The sequence below is a fragment of the Neodiprion virginianus genome, chromosome 5 (genome assembly GCF_021901495.1).
Source record: "Neodiprion virginianus isolate iyNeoVirg1 chromosome 5, iyNeoVirg1.1, whole genome shotgun sequence".
NCBI lineage: Eukaryota > Metazoa > Arthropoda > Insecta > Hymenoptera > Diprionidae > Neodiprion > Neodiprion virginianus.
The window spans coordinates 7,975,548-7,999,656 of record NC_060881.1 but is presented as its reverse complement, the minus strand read 5'-3'; the positions used below and the strand labels follow the sequence as shown (position 1 = coordinate 7,999,656).

General features: G+C 34.8%; 1 protein-coding gene and 1 long non-coding RNA gene across 2 annotated transcripts; one reads left to right on the top strand and one right to left on the bottom strand.

The window, feature by feature from the left end:
- Positions 1-12,132: 12,132 nt before the first annotated feature.
- Positions 12,133-23,673, bottom strand: LOC124304931 (E3 ubiquitin-protein ligase TRIM71-like). The gene is made up of 5 exons (XM_046763736.1): positions 22,768-23,673; positions 14,504-14,743; positions 14,069-14,383; positions 13,653-13,940; positions 12,133-13,449 (listed from the first exon to the last, which is right to left on the bottom strand). Exons 2-5 carry the CDS (start codon positions 14,687-14,689, stop codon positions 12,298-12,300), a joined length of 1,941 nt encoding a protein of 646 aa, XP_046619692.1. The 5' UTR covers positions 14,690-14,743; positions 22,768-23,673; the 3' UTR covers positions 12,133-12,297.
- On the top strand, positions 12,710-13,651 carry LOC124304932 (uncharacterized). Its single transcript, XR_006908292.1, has 2 exons — positions 12,710-12,844; positions 13,206-13,651. It is a non-coding gene; the product is annotated as an uncharacterized LOC124304932 (long non-coding RNA).
- Positions 23,674-24,109: the final 436 nt, after the last annotated feature.

The window sequence follows — 24,109 nt, the reverse complement described above, 5'->3', positions numbered from 1 at the left end:
GGAAGAAAAACAACAAAATTGCTAGATGTTTTCTAACAAATCCAACAACAAAGTTCTTATTTCTAAAATTTCTGTTAAATTCATTGCTGAAGAAAATATCCCTATTTTGCAAGTTTAGAATTATGTTGAAGGAATTAAACTTGGAAATAATGTTTATGTTCTGCTGTACAATAGTATACTAATCGTGAATTTCAAATAATTCCTAAGTTATAGGAAATAACGATTTTCTTGAAAATGCATCGTCACATTAAAATAAAGAGCTTCAATCTCATATTTGATTGCAAATTGAATGATACGTGAAAACTGGAACGTTGCTTGAGTTTACATGCCAGGGCTGCCAGCGATCGAAGTCTGAAAAAGTAGTTGTGTCAGTGGCATCTGCCATGAAAAAATATTTACTAAAATAGTGGCATCTCAAACCCTTAGAATCTATTTTTTTCTGATTAATAAATATGGGGGTCACAAAAAAGTAGTGTAGGCCTGTTCTATCTAAAATCACCGATCAAGGTCGGGGCGAAAAATTCAAGCAACTTATAGAAAATATCCATGATAACGACAAATTAGAGGAGACTCATATTTAGTCATTTGGTCTAAAAAAACGTCGTCTCTCTGTACAGCTATTCCCATTTTTTGTGAAAAACCCATTTTTACACATTCCGTAAATTTATAAAATGCCACAACTTTTGGATGAATAAACGGAGTCCAGTAATTTTTTTTTTTTCCAAAATGTATTGTTTGCTTCATTCAGAGGATCTCGAAGTAAGGAAGGTCGATTGAAAACTGCCGGAGTTATTTAACGTGATACATATTGTCAAAAAATTCACTTATGATTTTCTAGAATTTTCTTTTTTTTCTCGCATATTCCTTTAAAAGTATACTAACTTTTCACACAAGTTTATTTAGCGGGTAAGGTCTTCTATGAGAAGTTATGAGTCTTTTAATATCACGCATTTTCGACATATTCAGATGTATGTTTTTTACTAAAAATTATTTTTTTCATGTAGCTACGTTGTTTCCTTCTGTATAATGCTTGTATTACGAAGAAATAAGTGGATATGACAAGTACGAAAAATCCAATGGAAAATAAGACTGTATCAGCTTCAAAATATTGGAATATTACAACAATAAACATGAGTAAGCTATGTATATCAAGCTGGAACCGCCACATTCGAGAATCGATAAACCTCCTGTGGAATAATTAAGGACTAATTAATGGCTCATTAGGTGCCCTATCTTCGAATTAATTGCTCCACGTTTTTAAAAAAAACCTGTGGCGGTGCCACCTCGAGATAATCCTAGAACCGTTACGCCGAAAACTATGGGATCGAAGAGAAATTTCGAAAAACTATTCACGCCAGAATTAAAGGCTCATTAAAAGCTCCAGGAATTCATGTTTAAAAGATTTTTTGAAAGCCACCCCTAGGCGACAACACTCCCCGAACTCGAAACATCACTGTAAATCTTTGACGGAATAAGTTACAGCGTTCCTAGAGGCGTCAAAATCACTCTATGAAAATATCAATATTTTTTTACGAAAAGTTTTACAGACACTCTTCAAGATGTACCTAAAAACATATGCATCAAATTCATAATATTACATTCGTAGCGTTTCAGAAATAAATTTCCAAAAATTAGTTTCTTTACATGCTGGTTACAGGAGGATAATCACTCAAAGATATAATTCAATAATAAAGAATTACAGAAATCGACTTTCAGCGAGTACTTCGATTTTATTCAATCGGAATATTACAAATCATTCTTCAACAAATATTCTTGCCATTTTTCATTTGTTTTTCTCACTCGAACCTTTGCCACCTGAGCATTTACCGTAGCATCCAAGCTGCATAAAGAATATTTCTCAGAATATTTTATCTACGATATCTTGTTGCATATACTATATAATAAAAATAAATACCACATGAGATTTTAAAATAATTAATCAAGTTCCAATATTTTATATCAGTTCTACGACAAGTCATCAACCTTTTTGTTTTCTCGAATATATTGTAACTCTCGTTGGAATTATGAAATAAAATGTGGGTACTTGAGCTTGTGTGGCAAATGAGTAGCGAAAAATGAAATAGTTGTGAAAACTATGTTTATTGCTAAATGCGGTGTTATTCGTTTAAAGCCTGAAACAAGACTGTTTATGCAAGAATGCTGGTTGACGCAGAAATCTTATTCACTTTAAGCCATACGACGTTTACAAACTTCTTTTATCTATGATGACTACTAGATGATTAGAAAGGTGGGTAAGACGGGTAATTTCACCCTTTGTAACAATAACATTATGTGATTTATTTGCGCAATAAATCATTTGTTTCATTCTTTAACTTCTCTTTGTCATTGCTTTTCTGAAATACCTGAATGTATTTCCAGTTCTTAAGAAATAAAACTGAGTTGACAATTAGATTAAGTTAGTGGTAGAGGGCGGCAGTCTTAGGTCTTGCTCCCTATTGACAACATCGTAGATCTGGTGCTGGGGTGGACCATTTAATACGCAAGGACAGTGTATCAAGAGCCTTTAATCTTAGAGTAATTTTGACGCCTTTAGGAACCCTGTAACTTGTTCCGTCAAAGAAATTTTTCGAGTTCGGGGGGTGTTCTCACCTAGATTGGTCAACAAAATAATTTTTAAACATGGATTCCTGGAGCCTTTAACGAGCCTTTAATTCTGGCAGGAACAGTTTTTCAAAATTTCTTGTCGATCTCGTGGTTTCTGAGGTGGCACCAGCACAGGTTTAAAAAAAAACGTGGAGCATTTAATTTCCGAATAAAGCATTTAATTAGCCTTTGATTAGCCCTTAACTATTCCGCGGGAGATTCACCGATTTTCGAATGCGGCTGTTCCAGCTTGTTATAGCTATATGAATACCCTAACGTTGATTTGTTCTTGCAGTGAAAGTACGGTTCGTTACTATTTCCTTTTTTTCGGACGTAAATCTTTCGTATTTCAACATCGTCTAGTGTTCTGTTTCACCCTTGCGAATTTTTTTTTTGTAGCAGAATGACAGAATATGCGTCTCTTCAAATTTACCGACGAATCAGGTTTTCTTTTTTCTTTTTTTACAAGTCTTGAAATTATTGTGTTGACCCTGATGGGCGATTTAAAATGAAACCAGTCATCCACACAATCATATTGAAGTTATTCACGTTATCGTAAGGATTCATGCTGAGGTAAAACCGTTATTTCGCCATTTTCGGACTGTTTGAAATTTAGTAAATCGTAACAAAACAAAACACACTCATATTTCGAAATCTTAGTTTCTTCGAAATGATTGTAAAACTAAGAAAACAATTATTTTTTCCCAATGTTTCGTTGTGATAACATTACTAAAATCAACCTCGTCCTACAGTGGCATCCAGACATTTTGGGCGACGCGTTCACGCGAAGAGCAAAATTTTCATTTTCTTGTTATCAGAGACATGTAAATAGAGGTAAATAGTAGCGAGTGTGAAAACAGTGGCAACATATTGTTATTAGTTGCACACTGAAAGCCCTGAAATGCGTATACTACGGGTATGGCAACTGGATGGCATATTTATGGGTATGAAGATAATTCCGAATGTAAATTAATGCAAGGTGAAATTAGAAATTCGGGGTCCCGGAACGAAAAACTCGTACTCCCTGCTTTACAGTCTGGAATAGGCCAGGGTCCCAGGTTCGTGACAAGTTGGAGGGCTAAGGAAACAATTGAAACTCGGTTTACGGTATGGGACAGGCCCAAACCCTGGGTCTCGCAGGGTTCGGAGAAGCTAAAGAGATCTTTTAAAAATCAATAACCGTATTTTGAAGTAAGAAATGCATTTTCTTCCATACGGAAAAAGGTAGAACGTTCTAAGCGATACTGCACGAGAAAAATCGCTTCGCAACGAGTTAATATTACCTTTATCTACCCAATACGACGCGACGCGTGTTAAGCCTTTGAGGGGCACATTTAAAAAAAAACCAATCATCAAAGTCAAAGTGATACAAGAGTTTTTTGGGGTCGCTGATTACGAATCTGAGGATAAATTTGCAACGTTTAAGATCGTGGATGCAAGATGGCGATTATAATTTTCAAAATCCTAGATAAAAAATGAAATATGGCGCTTATTCTCCCTCTCGGCGTGACACAAAACTAACGACGTGGACGTGGGTAGAAACTAGTTACTTATTTGTTTTTGCTTTCTCATTTTTCCACTCAAATCGAAAAAACGCAAAGAACAGACAAAGTACTGTGCGACAATAGCTCTAGTTACAAGTATTCAAGTGTTCAATTTTTATTGCAGGTTCGTATTCGCCATTTGCCTCATGTAAAATTATATTACTTGCGTAATCAGCACACCGTAAAACATGGGTATTTCAATTTTGATTATTGGGTTATTGGGTTTTGGGGTTATTCAAATTCCATAATTATTTTTTTGAAAAAACCGGCGTGCCAAAAAATTTACACAAGATATATATGATAGGAAACATAGAAAAGATTCATCAAAATTTTCACAGCTCTAGCTCTATTCGTTTAGCAATAGCCGATTTTTTTCGGAAGAAATTGATTTTTTTAAATTGTTTATAAGTGTAAAAAAAAAAAAAAATAATTCAGTTGGCCTAATTTTTCATAATGGTTATATTATTTCGGAACCTAAGAGTCTGAAAATGCCTTAGTACAGGTTACAGCCACGAAACATCGAAGAGGTAAAAAAAGAAAGAACGAAAATAACATAGGTGGGAAGTATACTTCCCACTGCCCCTCAAAGGGTTAAGCAATATTAATGTGCGCGGTCAGAAGTCACATGACTACTTTTTTTCTCTCAGCCAACCTATCACAATAGTTGTCTAATAATTAATAGAAGGTTCGGCAATGCGTAGAATTTACCATCGAACTTGTATCAGTGAAGCTTACTTTGCGATGAATTCAGTCTTTCGACAATAATAATATGTCATTTGTTATTTTTCCCCCGTTTATCTGGTCATCATTAATGAAATGTAGGGCAGATATAGACAGAATAGACCTCAATGAAAAATATCAACAGTTAGTCAACCCTCTACATTGAAAACTATAGATTTGAGAGCCTTTCAAAAACTAGGTAAAATTTCGCTAAAACAGTGACTCAGTTGGAAGTTCTCCGCCCACCCAAATTTCAGTTTGAACTGAAAATATATTTTTTTCTTCAAAATAGAAAGTAAACAGAGAAGAATGCCGTTTCGAACGAGTCTCTAAGTTGATTAGAAACTAAGATACAAATTTTTCAATATGACTAAAAAATCGACTTTTTTTTAATTTAAAAAAATTCTCCAGCGGCCAAATTTGATCGTATCGGACTGAAATTTTCAGGCTCTTCTCCTTTCCTACCCTACTTTGGAAAAAAAAAATCAGCATCAAAATCAGGCAAAGACAAGATCCCCATAGGCAAACGATCTAATGTCGTGTATAAAATACCATGCAATGACTGCAATCAAGTCTACATAGGTCAAACTGGTCGACATCTCAACATTAGAATTAGGGAACACCAACGCAACATACATTAGATTGAAAAACGTCACACAGCTCTAACGAAACATAGTATCGATAAACAACACACTTTTAATTACGACAACACAAACATCCTTTGTGAAGAACACAATTATTATAGAAGACTGTTATTAGAAATGTGCAACATTGTAGGTCATACCAATTCTGTTAATCTTAGACGAGATGTTGAACATTTAAGTAATATTTACAAACCTCTAAACTCCGCCCACACAACAAATATTGTTTAACCTTAACTACATAGAAAAAAATTTTTTTTTTTTTTGTCCCCATTTACAGTCCTTTCTACATAACTTTTCTTACAAAATATTTATTGTTTTTCTGTATAATTGTTTATAATAGGTTCACCTTCACTCTGGATTACATTGTTTTCTCCCATCAGCCGTTATTCACCTGTTGACTCAACTGGTTCAACCAACAATATTTCGTTAGACATGAAGAACTTAATTATAAAGAACCTACCTCCACTTCATTGACACCTGTGAATTAATTTCATTGCTAAAAAGACCTTCTTTAATAACCTTTTAACACAATGACATACTGACTGTGAAGAAACATAGTTCTTTAATCTTTTTAATTAATGACTACCAACTATTAACTCCCACATATAAAATAACTTGAAGATTGACATTGTCTACCGTCACTCAAAAGAACACTGTTTCCACCAATTGTAATTGTGAATTCGGCTACATCTTAGTCCACTTACTTAATTCAAAAGGTAAATAACACTCAAAAACATCCTTATTTCAATTAATCATAAGGTTCTTACTATCAACAATATATAATAGCTCTTAAGAGTATTACATCTACAATATTTAAGTCTGATTACTTCTAGTACTATTATTTATTTTACAAAAATCTTTTTGTTATTTTTGACAGTTTAAAAAAAGAAATCTTTCCGAGGAGGGCCCATATCCGGGTCGAAACGTTAACTAAAAATACCTTTTCTTAATTGACCGATCACCAAGACTCTATAATATATTACATACGAGGTCGAGAATTCTTATTCATCAGACATTAAATAAAGCATATTAAATAGAATACAGCATAGGTAATTTGAAGGTCGTAAACAATATTTCAAAGAAATTAGGAACTTTATTTTTCATATTTTATACATCGTAATATGGATCATATACTTGACATCAAAATTCTCCACGAATCTTAGGTTTCATATTAATTTTAACATAAATTATTGGTATAAGTTTCAGTAATATTATAAATCGGTAACTCACAGCTTCATCTGAATTGTTTAAAATTCGAATGAATATATATTGTTATTGTTAAAAATCAAATACCAAACTCGAGACAAATAGCATAAAAATATTCCTTTTCGTTTTGTCCGTGCAAGAAATATTGCTTGAAGATATATATTATTTATTACAATAATCACAACTTTCACTTGATTTAGAATCGTGTCTTTTTTCTTTTTCTGTGCGCTAAAGCAGAACCATCAATAAAATAAAAAATCACATTTTTATAAGACTTGCTTCATCAACAATAATTATATAGTTTGTACTTGGCAAATAAATTAACTTGCATTGTTTCATCTCACGCTTTTTTCCCTGACTAGATTAGTTTCACTATGATGGAGCGAAAAATTAAGAAACATTTATATTTTTTATATAATATATGCAGAATACACTATAGCGTTATATACCATTTCATCATATCTAAATTTTCAATTACAACCTATTTTTCTACACCACATTTAAATTAGTCTTATACAATGATTTTACCTATTCTCATTGTTGTACACTTGTGTTCAGTTGGTATATTGATCTAATACTGTAGGAATATCTTGACATACAGCATTTGCGAATCGTTGTAGAATGATGAAGTGGCAAGTGTAAAACCTTTCATAATCTCCATTCGTGCCCATCAACAAAAATTACATTCCTTCATCCATGTATTGATCCATTAAAAATATTAAATTGATATTTCGAAAAGGAAAACAAACACGCAAAAATCCCAATTGTTATTATACAAATACAAATTAAGAAATAACTGACTTTTACAACTTAAGCTTATTCAAACTGCGATACACGTGGTCTTAAATTACATTTTTCGTTCATTCCCAACAAACATTAGTTCAGTTTTAATGGCATATCTGTATAGTTTAATGTCTATTGCACATGTTGCTTTGTCAAGTAAAGTAAATAGAACAGAGTGAAAGATAAAATTGGCAAAAATCTATTACACCATTTTTAATTTTATAAATTATTTGTACATGGTAATTATAAATGTCAATAAAATTTTATACGTTAGCATTGAGAAGTCTGTTCTAAAGAAGGAAAAACTATAACGATTGCCATACAAAAGCAATCTTTGACTAGAGTTTGAATTGGTTACAATAGCTGTATAAAATTGTTGGAAGTAATGGAACAAAAATTAATAGTTGGAATTTATAATTTTTATTCCAATAAATATTATTATCTCGTGTTATGAAATTTTTCTTAACTCTGAATCGAACGTAAATTAAGATATACTTATGACTTCTACGCGCACACACACACATTTCACTACATATTTCAATAGTCATGTCATTAATTGAAACACGCATATATTCGTATTTTACGGTAAAAATTCAAACAAAATCTTATACTTTTAGCATAGATAAATACAGATTGATAAACATTAAGTACTACTTCATTAATACTCGTTTAGAGAATAAATTTGTATTATTTTGAAAGTAGACTGAGGTATTGCTTTTTTGTACTAAATTCTGGGTACTTCCTAATTGAGTATGATTTGTGCCGAATGATCCTATTTTTACACCAAAATCCAAAACCGAATTCCAATTACAAGGATACCGAGTTCTATAGTTCCTGTTAGTCAATTTAACTTCCTTTTCAGCATTTCGGAAGCAACCGTTGTTTCCTTGTATTTATAAGAAACGTAATCAAATCAACAATTTTCGTCCCAACTTTATCCTGCAATTACGAAATTTTGAAAGGAACATTATAGTTCGCTTATACAGCACATCCTGTATTATATATTATCAAACTTTCACCTAAAAATTAACATACTTAGTCATCTCATAGTTGACTTAGGTTACGTATAATCGTTTGAATAATTTAAAATGCTATTCTCTACCCTCTGAGACTACATTAAATTCTCTAAAACTTTTTTCCCATAGCCTGGAAATATTGTTAACGTTTCAAAATGTAAATATCTTTAACACAAGTTCACAGCTATAAAATTATTAAGCAATCGGTGGTATTGTTAGTATTCAAAGTTTGAAAAAAAGATAGCACAAACTCATTTCAGAACATACTTTTAACCCTTTTAACATATATTTTTAATTACCACTTTTCACTCTACAATCATACTTTGACTGTACACATATTTATGTGTGTGTATTATAATATATACACAGACATAGTTTTTGGAGTCAAACTAGATTAGTTACATTCAACCAAATGAAATTACCCCTAAAGCAGATCAAAAAGATTAGCCTAGAGAAATTCTCTAGGGCAGTAGACTATCAATATCGTTATATATTTTCGATTCTCTTTTTGGACAACATCAACATAATTCTTTGCATCAGTCTTCAATCAGTCTTACTGGTGTGTGCAATCAATATTTATTACAACTTAGTTCATTCTTTTCAAATACCTAAACTACAAAACGACCAATTACTGATAGAATCCGTTATTTCCACTCGAGCCATTACTTTCTATTCCACGAATACTAATAATATCCCTTTCCCTGTATGCGAGAAAATAAATAGTCTACCTAACAAAAAGAAAATTATTAAAAATTTCTGAAGTTCATGTCCGATTAATTCTTAAGTATACATATATAGCGGCGCCGAACTCGAAGAGGGAGAAACAAAACAATAAAATTTACACCGTCATTAAACAGATTAAAAAACAACCCGTTTAGGTGCACAAAATGTATGCTACGTAAAAATTTTAACCTTATTTATTTTCTTTCGACCTTTTTTATAGTCCAAGGTAATAAGGGGAAAAAAAGGATAAATAAGCTACTGTCCAGGGCTCTTCTTAAGCCAAGCAAGGCTGTTTGTACATATTCATATTGTTTGTACGTATTGTAAATATTCTATAAAATAAAATTAGTTTTAACATTAGCAGGTACGTTCGGAAATAAACTGTAAGTTAAAGCAATACAAAAGTTTATAACATTAGCTAAATCAATATGGACTGTTTCAATCAACATTTGACTCAAATTTAATTACACCATCTCGTTCCCCTCTTTTCGTTCATACGTGGCCTCGCAGGACGATGCATTAATTCTTGCCATGATTGAAGTAAAAACAACAGTTAATTTTGCAAAGTTTAGTATTAATCATGTATCAACATTAAGATCCTAGATTTCTTGCTATTGTAATTTCAATATTCGTGCCTTGCTGAGTCTCTGCGCCGAGATAAAAATTTTCTGCCGAACGCACTTTTAGGTGCATACAGTAGTCGAGGAAATAAAGCACTAAAAACGGCCCAACTGTCGATTTTTTGAGCAATAAGACGGATTTTAATGCGGTTTTTTGCGTTCGCTTCGTAAGAGCGCCTACAAACTTTGTGAACTAAATTGATTAATAAATTTTTTGAAAATGCATTATGGCATTAATAATATACATTTTGCAAGTGCACTTCCAAGAGACACTAAATAAAAAATTTGCTACTCGGGGGTTTTTGGGGTCGCTGAACACGAATATCGCCACGGCAACCGTCTCCGAGGTACCTGGTGCCCAGGGTGGACAGTATCAACGTCTTCTCCTAGAGTTTTGGCGAAAATTGTGATCGAATTTGTGATTTAATTAAGAACAATATACTTTAATTGAGGTAAAAATGATAATACTCAAGATAATTCCAGAAAAAAGGGTGGACAGTATCAACGTCTTCTCCTAGAGTTTTGGCGAAAATTGTGATCTCTTGGAAGTATTAATGCCATAATGCATTTTCAAAAAATTAATTAATCAATTTAGTTCACAAAGTTTGTAGGCGCTCTTACGAAGCGAATACAAAAAACCGCATTAAAATCCGTCTTACTGCTCGAAAAATCGACAGTCCATTGCTTTATTTCCTCGACTACAGGGACTTTAGAGTCAGCCAGTTCTCATTTTAATTTATAAACACTTTTTTTTCTTCACTTTACTTGTTTTTGTCATTACTTCTCAAATTTGAACATATAATCACACTCATTAAGCATACACTTTTTTTTTTTACTTTTACGCATTTTGCTAACGTTGGATAGATTATTTGATTCTAATTTTGCAATCGTGACATTAACACGCTAACGTTAAAAGTAATTTGAACTAAAACAGTTTCACAAATATGATATTAGCACACTCATAATATTAAATCAATCTTGTGTCACTCAACTGACTGTAACTTGATTAAATTTAAAGATATTAATTACCATTGCTATTATTACTGTTATTATTATAAAGTACCCTACCAATTCTATATTTTTGGAAAATAAGACATTACGCGTAATCATCAAGTCTTGTTAAACAGCAATAAAAATTTCTGGCAATTGTTATCACACATATGAGTAACTTGGAAAAATCATCAAATGTCTGAATTATATGGTACTTTTTTATATTGAGGTAGACACGGTCTAATTTCTATTTGACTTCGTTCTTGTAGTTCTTTCGTCAGGTTAAATTTATAAGGAATACACAGTAACAGTAAAGCCTACCATAAGATTTAAAAATCTTCATACGCAGTTTTATCAATACTGCTTTTGATCAGCACATCATTTAAAATGATATTATAACAAGTCGTAATTGCATCACATGCTTTCAAAGGCAGGTAAAAAAAAAAAAAAAAAAAAAAAACCATGCATAACCCCCCAATATCTAAAGTAATCATTGAAAATCATCCATCAGATCTGTTATCTGTTATCTGAATACTATATTCACTCAATTAATATATACTTTCAATATTATTTGCAAATAAAATACTTCAAATGTATTGCACTATACCTTGTTAAAATTGAGTTCAGGGTTCAACTATATAACCTAATCCTGATTTCACTCTATTTAGTATAAGATGAAAGTGAACTCATTTTAAAGCTGCCATTAAACTGCAGCTTCTTAGTTGTAGCATGACTACTGTTGAAAACACTCCCAAATTTATTCTAGCTCCAAGTTTATTTCCACCATTTGCCCATTGTAAGGCGCTATTCCAATTCAAATAAGATGATGGCAAAATTAGATTGATTATGTTTTTACCTTTCATTACGTATATTAGATATCGCAAATTCAGTTCTTAAGCTTTACCCCATGTATACATACCGGGTGTCCGATTTTAATCTTACATCTAAATTATCTCGAAAAATATTGCTCTGATCAAATTTTGTTTGAAACAAAAGTTTTAGAGTTCAAAGGGGGACGTTGAAAAAAAATTTTGTTTCAAGGTCCCAAATTTACAATAGCGACGCTACGATGGCTGACATGGTTTTTTTTTAAGGGAAACCCAACTTTTTTTTATGACAAAATAATGCATTGCATTGAAACTAACAACTTTTGTAAGAAACATTTTTCGATTCAGATTGTGGTTTTCATGTTGGAACTCCATTTTTGACTATTTAGCGCTGTCCGGAAGGTACCATACGAAACCTAAACCACATGAAAACCACAATCTGAATCGAAAAATGTAAGATTAAAATGGGACACCCGGTATATATGCCTAAGCTCAACTCGAAAAAAAGATTCTATAAACAGATAACACGCTACATACTTCTTGCTGAAAATGTATCAAGTGATTGACCTCAGTTTCTGAGTTATAGTTTTGCAACGGTATTGGTTTTTGCTTCTTAAAATCTAGAATATTTGAATTCTGTTGTTACCGAAGTCAACGACAACTATTGCTCCATTGGGTGTTAATGTTATGCCCGCGGGTCTATCGAGTTCACCAGGTGCTTTACCCGAACTTCCTATCCTCCACATCAACTCTCCTGACGGTTCAAATATCTGTATCCTGTGATTTCTAGAATCTGCAACTATGATGTGCCCTTCGTCGTCTACCACAACACCCTGTGGTCTCAAGAATTGCTTTGAGCCAGTACCTTCCCCACCTAAGAACCTTGCGGTTCCCAAGTTCGGCGGAATAACGACTAGCCGGTGATTGTTGAAGTCGGTTACAATTATGTTGCCCTCTGGAGAGAAAGCAACACCTCGAGGCGAATCAAAGTGCTTTGAAGGACCAGTGGTATTTTCGAAGCCAAACTTTCCTAAATATACACCTTGGTGTGTGAATAGTTGAATACGATGATTTCGTGTGTCAGAGACAACTATTTGGCCTTCAGAATTAACAGCCACATCCCAAGGGTAATTGAATTGGCCTGGCCTAGAGCCCTTTTCACCAAAGGTATGTAGAAATAGTCCTTCGAAGGTAAGAATTTGAATTCTGTGGTTATCTTTGTCAGCAACCACAATGTGGCTTTGCGAGTCTGTAGCTACACCGGCGGGTCGATCAAATTGACACGGACCAGAGCCCTGGGTACCAAATTTTCTTACAAAAGTACCATTTTCTTGAAAAATTTGAATACGATTATTCGATCTGTCTGCTACGATGATATATCCATTCTTGTCGCAGCAAACACCCCAGGGTCTGCATAACTCTCCATCTTTGTTTCCTTCTGAACCCCAAATAGCAACAGTTTTTAGTCCCATACAATTTAAACTGCGATTGATTTTCAAGGATACGATAAGATGGCATCCTAGCACAGGTCTACCACGAGGTATGACATGCCGTGGGAAGTTGGATACTATCCTATTACTGCCCATGGGAGTTTCTATTGCCGCTGTCCGACCTCTTACAGATCGATGATCTCCTATGGGGCCTGGATTTCCAAAAGTGACTGGTCCCACGGAGGCGAATGAATTTACCAAATTGATATTTGAATCTAGGAATGACATCCAGTCGTCGTCCCTGGGTACTACAGAATTCTGATATTGACGAATCTGAAGCACCTGAGCACAAATATAAGTAGATTTTAGTCATTTATTATCTGACCTAATGGTCGAAGATATTGGAAAGAGCAATATACACCTTTTATATATACAAATTTTCACTGCCTTTAATTGATCGCCTGTGATTGGCAAGTGGTTAAAATATTACATTTTCTCATAATCACGATGTACATATTGCTAAATAAAAAGAAAAAAGAACTAACCTCTTTGGCACCCGTTTCCTTGATACACAAAAGTTCGTTCGGATTATTTGTCGTGTGTTGATCGATTGCTTCCCTGAGTCTGTTAAAAATATCCCATAGTCCAAGGAGTATTTTCGTAAGAGCTTGTGCTCTAACCTCTAGTCTTTCGTCTCTCATCAGCTTTATTCTCTGAATTGCAGTCAGCAATTTCTCTTGCTCTTCACAAAGTATAGGAAACCCTTCAGAGATCCTTATCCTCAAAAAAGGGTCTGTCTGAATCACCCATCTCTCCATATTTTCGTGAGTATGCTGAATAAAAAAAAAGAAGACATATCAGAATTGTGTTTTTTTTTATGATACAGAACTGTGGTATCAAATTACTCGGCCGATCCACTTTATTAATATATATGCTGGGATTGAACAAGAAAAGTCATTACCTCGACTAGTTCAATCCCTCGTAGAATGTTTGAGATTGCACTGCAAATTTCATTCAATATATGGAGCGGAGTAAATTCACCACCTCTAGTAGCCCTCCACAATTGGTACACAAAATGACCCCTGTGATCCTTGTTTACGCATACTTCACATAATACCACTTCACAAGGCTCGCAGTAAAGTTTTATAATTTCCCGATGAACATCGCAATAGAAGGTAATTGTTGGTGGGGTTGAGTAAGAGGTAACAGCTGAAGATGGACTTGGTGTATTGCTTCTTGTGTCAAGTTGAATTCCGTGATTTCTTGTCAGACGACCCTTTAGACAGAAAAGAGGTTTTCATTAATACATTTATTCTCCCTTTAGTCGGACAGTGTGTTTTAGCATCAACTAAAATATGTTAAAAGCATAGAGGTGATAGTGTTAATCAGTTTGTACCCTTTGATGAGCCATCAGACATGGTTGGCAAAGAAGGTACGTGCAATCTAGACACTTTGCCACCACTTGGGGAACATTCCTGGAACTCGATTGATTGCAGTTGCCACAGACCTCCCTGGTGACCCACCCAGGACTATTACGAGAAGGAAATGTCCACGTGGGACTCAAACTACTTCGTGAGGCCATTGTATGCCCCACGTCCTGTTCAACGAATTTATCAGCTTCAACTCCCAATTGAATCTGGAAGAAAAACAACAAAATTGCTAGATGTTTTCTAACAAATCCAACAACAAAGTTCTTATTTCTAAAATTTCTGTTAAATTCATTGCTGAAGAAAATATCCCTATTTTGCAAGTTTAGAATTATGTTGAAGGAATTAAACTTGGAAATAATGTTTATGTTCTGCTGTACAATAGTATACTAATCGTGAATTTCAAATAATTCCTAAGTTATAGGAAATAACGATTTTCTTGAAAATGCATCGTCACATTAAAATAAAGAGCTTCAATCTCATATTTGATTGCAAATTGAATGATACGTGAAAACTGGAACGTTGCTTGAGTTTACATGCCAGGGCTGCCAGCGATCGAAGTCTGAAAAAGTAGTTGTGTCAGTGGCATCTGCCATGAAAAAATATTTACTAAAATAGTGGCATCTCAAACCCTTAGAATCTATTTTTTTCTGATTAATAAATATGGGGGTCACAAAAAAGTAGTGTAGGCCTGTTCTATCTAAAATCACCGATCAAGGTCGGGGCGAAAAATTCAAGCAACTTATAGAAAATATCCATGATAACGACAAATTAGAGGAGACTCATATTTAGTCATTTGGTCTAAAAAAACGTCGTCTCTCTGTACAGCTATTCCCATTTTTTGTGAAAAACCCATTTTTACACATTCCGTAAATTTATAAAATGCCACAACTTTTGGATGAATAAACGGAGTCCAGTAATTTTTTTTTTTTCCAAAATGTATTGTTTGCTTCATTCAGAGGATCTCGAAGTAAGGAAGGTCGATTGAAAACTGCCGGAGTTATTTAACGTGATACATATTGTCAAAAAATTCACTTATGATTTTCTAGAATTTTCTTTTTTTTCTCGCATATTCCTTTAAAAGTATACTAACTTTTCACACAAGTTTATTTAGCGGGTAAGGTCTTCTATGAGAAGTTATGAGTCTTTTAATATCACGCATTTTCGACATATTCAGATGTATGTTTTTTACTAAAAATTATTTTTTTCATGTAGCTACGTTGTTTCCTTCTGTATAATGCTTGTATTACGAAGAAATAAGTGGATATGACAAGTACGAAAAATCCAATGGAAAATAAGACTGTATCAGCTTCAAAATATTGGAATATTACAACAATAAACATGAGTAAGCTATGTATATCAAGCTGGAACCGCCACATTCGAGAATCGATAAACCTCCTGTGGAATAATTAAGGACTAATTAATGGCTCATTAGGTGCCCTATCTTCGAATTAATTGCTCCACGTTTTTAAAAAAAACCTGTGGCGGTGCCACCTCGAGATAATCCTAGAACCGTTACGCCGAAAACTATGGGATCGAAGAGAAATTTCGAAAAACTATTCACGCCAGAATTAAAGGCTCATTAAAAGCTCCAGGAATTCATGTTTAAAAGATTTTTTGAAAGCCACCCCTAGGCGACAACACTCCCCGAACTCGAAACATCACTGTAAATCTTTGACGGAATAAGTTACAGCGTTCCTAGAGGCGTCAAAATCACTCTATGAAAATATCAATATTTTTTTACGAAAAGTTTTACAGACACTCTTCAAGATGTACCTAAAAACATATGCATCAAATTCATAATATTACATTCGTAGCGTTTCAGAAATAAATTTCCAAAAATTAGTTTCTTTACATGCTGGTTACAGGAGGATAATCACTCAAAGATATAATTCAATAATAAAGAATTACAGAAATCGACTTTCAGCGAGTACTTCGATTTTATTCAATCGGAATATTACAAATCATTCTTCAACAAATATTCTTGCCATTTTTCATTTGTTTTTCTCACTCGAACCTTTGCCACCTGAGCATTTACCGTAGCATCCAAGCTGCATAAAGAATATTTCTCAGAATATTTTATCTACGATATCTTGTTGCATATACTATATAATAAAAATAAATACCACATGAGATTTTAAAATAATTAATCAAGTTCCAATATTTTATATCAGTTCTACGACAAGTCATCAACCTTTTTGTTTTCTCGAATATATTGTAACTCTCGTTGGAATTATGAAATAAAATGTGGGTACTTGAGCTTGTGTGGCAAATGAGTAGCGAAAAATGAAATAGTTGTGAAAACTATGTTTATTGCTAAATGCGGTGTTATTCGTTTAAAGCCTGAAACAAGACTGTTTATGCAAGAATGCTGGTTGACGCAGAAATCTTATTCACTTTAAGCCATACGACGTTTACAAACTTCTTTTATCTATAATGACTACTAGATGATTAGAAAGGTGGGTAAGACGGGTAATTTCACCCTTTGTAACAATAACATTATGTGATTTATTTGCGCAATAAATCATTTGTTTCATTCTTTAACTTCTCTTTGTCATTGCTTTTCTGAAATACCTGAATGTATTTCCAGTTCTTAAGAAATAAAACTGAGTTGACAATTAGATTAAGTTAGTGGTAGAGGGCGGCAGTCTTAGGTCTTGCTCCCTATTGACAACATCGTAGATCTGGTGCTGGGGTGGACCATTTAATACGCAAGGACAGTGTATCAAGAGCCTTTAATTTTAGAGTAATTTTGACGCCTTTAGGAACCCTGTAACTTGTTCCGTCAAAGAAATTTTTCGAGTTCGGGGGGTGTTCTCACCTAGATTGGTCAACAAAATAATTTTTAAACATGGATTCCTGGAGCCTTTAACGAGCCTTTAATTCTGGCAGGAACAGTTTTTCAAAATTTCTTGTCGATCTCGTGGTTTCTGAGGTGGCACCAGCACAGGTTTAAAAAAAAACGTGGAGCATTTAATTTCCGAATAAAGCATTTAATTAGCCTTTGATTAGCCCTTAACTATTCCGCGGGAGATTCACCGATTTTCGAATGCGGCTGTTCCAGCTTGTTATAGCTATATGAATACCCTAACGTTGATTTGTTCTTGCAGTGAAAGTACGGTTCGTTACTATTTCCTTTTTTTCGGACGTAAATCTTTCGTATTTCAACATCGTCTAGTGTTCTGTTTCACCCTTGCGAATTTTTTTTTTGTAGCAGAATGACAGAATATGCGTCTCTTCAAATTTACCGACGAATCAGGTTTTCTTTTTTCTTTTTTTACAAGTCTTGAAATTATTGTGTTGACCCTGATGGGCGATTTAAAATGAAACCAGTCATCCACACAATCATATTGAAGTTATTCACGTTATCGTAAGGATTCATGCTGAGGTAAAACCGTTATTTCGCCATTTTCGGACTGTTTGAAATTTAGTAAATCGTAACAAAACAAAACACACTCATATTTCGAAATCTTAGTTTCTTCGAAATGATTGTAAAACTAAGAAAACAATTATTTTTTCCCAATGTTTCGTTGTGATAACATTACTAAAATCAACCTCGTCCTACAGTGGCATCCAGACATTTTGGGCGACGCGTTCACGCGAAGAGCAAAATTTTCATTTTCTTGTTATCAGAGACATGTAAATAGAGGTAAATAGTAGCGAGTGTGAAAACAGTGGCAACATATTGTTATTAGTTGCACACTGAAAGCCCTGAAATGCGTATACTACGGGTATGGCAACTGGATGGCATATTTATGGGTATGAAGATAATTCCGAATGTAAATTAATGCAAGGTGAAATTAGAAATTCGGGGTCCCGGAACGAAAAACTCGTACTCCCTGCTTTACAGTCTGGAATAGGCCAGGGTCCCAGGTTCGTGACAAGTTGGAGGGCTAAGGAAACAATTGAAACTCGGTTTACGGTATGGGACAGGCCCAAACCCTGGGTCTCGCAGGGTTCGGAGAAGCTAAAGAGATCTTTTAAAAATCAATAACCGTATTTTGAAGTAAGAAATGCATTTTCTTCCATACGGAAAAAGGTAGAACGTTCTAAGCGATACTGTACGAGAAAAATCGCTTCGCAACGAGTTAATATTACCTTTATCTACCCAATACGACGCGACGCGTGTTAAGCCTTTGAGGGGCACATTTAAAAAAAAACCAATCATCAAAGTCAAAGTGATACAAGAGTTTTTTGGGGTCGCTGATTACGAATCTGAGGATAAATTTGCAACGTTTAAGATCGTGGATGCAAGATGGCGATTATAATTTTCAAAATCCTAGATAAAAAATGAAATATGGCGCTTATTCTCCCTCTCGGCGTGACACAAAACTAACGACGTGGACGTGGGTAGAAACTAGTTACTTATTTGTTTTTGCTTTCTCATTTTTCCACTCAAATCGAAAAAACGCAAAGAACAGACAAAGTACTGTGCGACAATAGCTCTAGTTACAAGTATTCAAGTGTTCAATTTTTATTGCAGGTTCGTATTCGCCATTTGCCTCATGTAAAATTATATTACTTGCGTAATCAGCACACCGTAAAACATGGGTATTTCAATTTTGATTATTGGGTTATTGGGTTTTGGGGTTATTCAAATTCCATAATTATTTTTTTGAAAAAACCGGCGTGTCAAAAAATTTACACAAGATATATATGATAGGAAACATAGAAAAGATTCATCAAAATTTTCACAGCTCTAGCTCTATTCGTTTAGCAATAGCCGATTTTTTTCGGAAGAAATTGATTTTTTTAAATTGTTTATAAGAGTAAAAAAAAAAAAAAATAATTCAGTTGGCCTAATTTTTCATAATGGTTATATTATTTAGGAACCTAAGAGTCTGAAAATGCCTTAGTACAGGTTACAGCCACGAAACATCGAAGAGGTAAAAAAAGAAAGAACGAAAATAACATAGGTGGGAAGTATACTTCCCACTGCCCCTCAAAGGGTTAAGCAATATTAATGTGCGCGGTCAGAAGTCACATGACTACTTTTTTTCTCTCAGCCAACCTATCACAATAGTTGTCTAATAATTAATAGAAGGTTCGGCAATGCGTAGAATTTACCATCGAACTTGTATCAGTGAAGCTTACTTTGCGATGAATTCAGTCTTTCGACAATAATAATATGTCATTTGTTATTTTTCCCCCGTTTATCTGGTCATCATTAATGAAATGTAGGGCAGATATAGACAGAATAGACCTCAATGAAAAATATCAACAGTTAGTCAACCCTCTACATTGAAAACTATAGATTTGAGAGCCTTTCAAAAACTAGGTAAAATTTCGCTAAAACAGTGACTCAGTTGGAAGTTCTCCGCCCACCCAAATTTCAGTTTGAACTGAAAATATATTTTTTTCTTCAAAATAGAAAGTAAACAGAGAAGAATGCCGTTTCGAACGAGTCTCTAAGTTGATTAGAAACTAAGATACAAATTTTTCAATATGACTAAAAAATCGACTTTTTTTTAATTTAAAAAAATTCTCCAGCGGCCAAATTTGATCGTATCGGACTGAAATTTTCAGGCTCTTCTCCTTTCCTACCCTACTTCAGAAAAAAAAAATCAGCATCAAAATCACTGACCCAAGTGCGCACACTTTCGTCGAAAAATAATGGATCTGCCCGTGTGTGTGTGTGTGCGTGTGTGTGTGTGTGTGTGTGTGTGTGTGTCGAGGATGGCGAAAGAACGTAGTTATTTTTTATGATATAGTTATAACGCTTTTTTCTAGTATTTTGAAGAACTGCTTCAGAAACGAGAATCTATCAACCAGAGAATCTTCGAGCAGATTGACGTATGTTTCTGAAATTGAATGTTGAATTTCTTTTGAATAGTTTATTTTTTTTTTTTTTAAGTGAAAAACCGCTAAATGACCGGTGAGTTTGGGAGATGATAATACAGCCGAAATGAATCGCAAGCGTGCGATCAGCGGCCGTGCCGATTTTTAGCTGCACTATTTTTAATTCAAGCGAAACATTCGAACGAGAGGAATAATCATTATATTGTTCATATATATATATATATACGGTGTGTGTACATCTATCAACTAAATTTTGGAGATGAGATGAGTGCCAATAATGTATAAATTACTTGTAGTGTATACGCATTAATATATGAAACTGGTTTGGTTTTTCTGAAGCGAAAATAGATGATACGGACCATCCGCGGAGTTCCCGAAGCACATATGTATATAGCATATAATGTACGGGCTAAGAAAGCTTCGGAAGTTATTTTTGTAACCGGAATACAATTCACCCTGGTGCAGCGAGAGCTCACGATAAGTGCTGTTGCTACGGTAGGGAAAGACGACGAGGGGAGATGAGAATATATAAGGGGACGCCCCCGAATTTCTGAAACCGAAACACCAATCGATAAGTTTATCCCGCACAAGAGGGTGGATATGTGCAATACACATAAATTATATGGCTATACCGAATGGCCAAGTACAACAAACCGTCTTTGATAAATTTTATAAACAATGGCAGTTTGTTGTAATAATATCATAACGGCAATCAGCACTAATTACAGGTAAGATTGCGCATACCAAGCGTGTATGCATTAATACCGTGTATCGAAAATTGACGACAAGTATAACAATATCATTACGGAAATTGATATCGCGGTTGAAAAAAATCGTCGATTCTTTGAAACGCGTGATTTTACGACGCCGGACGCTATCGAAGAAAAGGAGGCTAGGCTCTACCAAACAAACATTATATATATTTACTGAAGTATGCGAGTGAATCATCATTTTTATGTCATATATATGTTTGTATACGTATGAGTTATTGTAACAGAATTTGTTAGGTATCTAAATTATACACTTTTGGTATAATACGCGGATGCGATAAGAGAAACATAATAACATTAATTACGAAGAGAGATGCGATTAAACGGCGATACCTTGTAAACATTAGTCATTTTCTCTATTATTATATAACATACACAAGTGTAATCGAGGAGTATCCGAATGCATAATAAGATGAGTTTCAAAATTTCTTCACCCATTCACATCAATAAATAATCGAGTTACCTAGTTCAATACGGTCTACGAGTAGAACGGAATAAAAATATGACGTACACCTATATGTATAATATACAGATCGAGGTGTAAATAATCGAGACTTTGTGGATACATATGCCTATATTACATGTATATATGTATTCATGTACCTCATAAGAGCGTAAATGCCGACATAAGCCGCGGGATTCGATAAATAACTGTGTTGAAAAAAATAACAAAAAAAATTCGTACGCCGTCATATCCTCAAATCATATACCACATCGGCGTGTGTGCCTTTACGCACTTTAGGCGTAGGGCAGGTCGCGTATATCGGCGTCATAACAAAACAAGAGAGGAGACGCTCTCAACGCAGCACGCGCGTTCTGCGCACTGGGATCCTGATGGGAGTTGTGAGGGGGGGGGGGGGGGGGGGGTAGAGCGCAGCGAAAGCAGCGTCGTAGGATATTTTTGATCTTTTGACGGTGAGTGTTAAAAATCGCGTTTCTTCGAGAAGTAAATTAATCGGTGATTGATGTTTACAAACAGAAGTGTACTACGTACAATTTTTGACACTGTGGAGTCTGTTTTTGTGTGTGCGAGCGTTTCGCATGTGTTCGAAATTGCACGAATCTATATAACGCTGCAGTTCTCTCTCTCTCTCTCTCTCTCTCTCTCTCTCTCTCTCTCTCTCTCTCTCTCTCTCTCTCTCTCTCTCTCTCTCTCTCTCTCTCTCTCTCTCTTTCTGTGTACGCGTCATAATAAAATAGATCGATAAATATAATGATACTGTTGGCAAAATTTTACGGGGTATTTATTTATTACGCTGCGAAGTATATTATGTTTATTACTCATATACTAATCGTAAGTCAGCCAAGAAACGCGTGAGGTAAAACTGTGGCGTATTTCGATATTTGACGGTGTTTGATAGGGGTTGATAGAAATAACGCGAAATAACCGTCGTTGTATTTGTATCGAATGAATTTTCGACGGTCCTCGAACAGCGATAAATTATATACGTTGTAAGTATATCATATATCGCAACGTGTTTTTAAGGTATGAACAATTACAGAACATGCCGAGAAATAGACGCGTGTTGTTGTCGGTACATTTTTTTCAAGAGAACACAGATTATCGTTTATAAAAACAATCATAACGACAACGACAACAACAAGTATAAAAATTGAAATATATCATGCACAGGTATGTGTAACAAATGCTTTTTAATACTTACCAAATCTCACAACACTCCTGACACGAATTTCTTGTATGAGTGTTGCTGCTCAATCGTATTCGATTTTAATTCACGTTGTCACTCTCGATTATATTTAGAGTTAAGATTTTGAATATTATATAGGTGTAATTGTACGTATATGAAGCAATAATAATAACAAAGAAAACTTATACCGACGCGAAATTACATCAAACAATATGTAATGCAAACGAGTAAATATGAATCCAATAATAATAACAAAGAAAACTTATATCGACGTAAAATCAGATCAAACAATATGCAATACAAAAAGTTAAGAGTAAATATGAACCCAATAATAATAACAAAGAAAACTTATACCGACGTAAAATCAGATCAAACAATATGCAATACAAAAAGTTAAGAATAAATATGAACCCAATAATAATAACAAAGAAAACTTATACTGACGTGAAATCAGATCAAACAATATGTAATACAAAAAGTTACAAGAAAATAAAAAACCGAAGAAAGCTTTGGCACGATTCTACTGCTGTTTAAGCGTTTGATTTCTAACGAATAACAGCTCGTTGTACGTACTGAATGTAATTATACGTATACAGAGATAATTTTCAAGACGAATGGTAAAAAGATATTTACTCTGTCGCGTTGAAATATAAAAGTCTTTTCTTTCTTCTTTTTTTTTCCCCCAAAAACGGTTATTACGCTTAAAAGTTGCGCCTCAACTTAAACTCTTCAATATTAATACGAAGTGCGTAATAACTGCAAATATACGAATAGCAAAGGAAAGTAAACGATGTTTAAGCGCGAAAATTTTACAATTATAAGTAAAAATCGAGAAATTTGGAAGTATTAGACTCAAAGTTTAAGAATTGTTAGCTCTATTAGTACGTTAAAAGTTTTCCAAGCGACGACACCTTCCAGCGAGTGCTTCGACTGGACTGAAGTTGAGTCGCGCTACTTAACGCACCCAGCCTTCTACTCCGAGTCAATCCCCCCACCACTCCCCACTACCAGAACTAGGCGCCGCGCGTCGCCCACCCCCCCATTTCCAAGGCATCGCCGCTCGCGATTCGTTCGTCCCTTGTATTGGCGTCCCGTTGCAAGCGAGACTTTCACCGCCATCCACCCTCTCTTGCGAACCCTGTTGGTCTTAAACCCCCCCCACCACAGCTGCCGCCCACGCTGCTTGCCGTCCACCGCCCCCGCCGCACCCTTTTGCTGCAACCCCGAAGAGGATCTACTGCGTAGTTTTACTTTTACTTGCGGTGCTGCTCTCCGCGCCCACCGAACCTACAACGGTGGCACCCTCTTCTCGGTTTCCAACCCCCCCCCCCCCCCCCCCCCACGACCCCTACGCGCG

Excerpts from the sequence above, each read along its gene's own strand:
- LOC124304931 (XM_046763736.1), bottom strand. The coding sequence starts at position 14,689 with ATGGCCTCACGAAGTAGTTTGAGTCCCACGTGGACATTTCCTTCTCGT. Across the intron at positions 14,384-14,503 it reads GTCTGATGGCTCATCAAAGG|GGTCGTCTGACAAGAAATCA; the intron begins GTACAAACTGAT and ends TTCTGTCTAAAG. Across the intron at positions 13,941-14,068 it reads GAGGGATTGAACTAGTCGAG|CATACTCACGAAAATATGGA; the intron begins GTAATGACTTTT and ends TTTTTTATTCAG.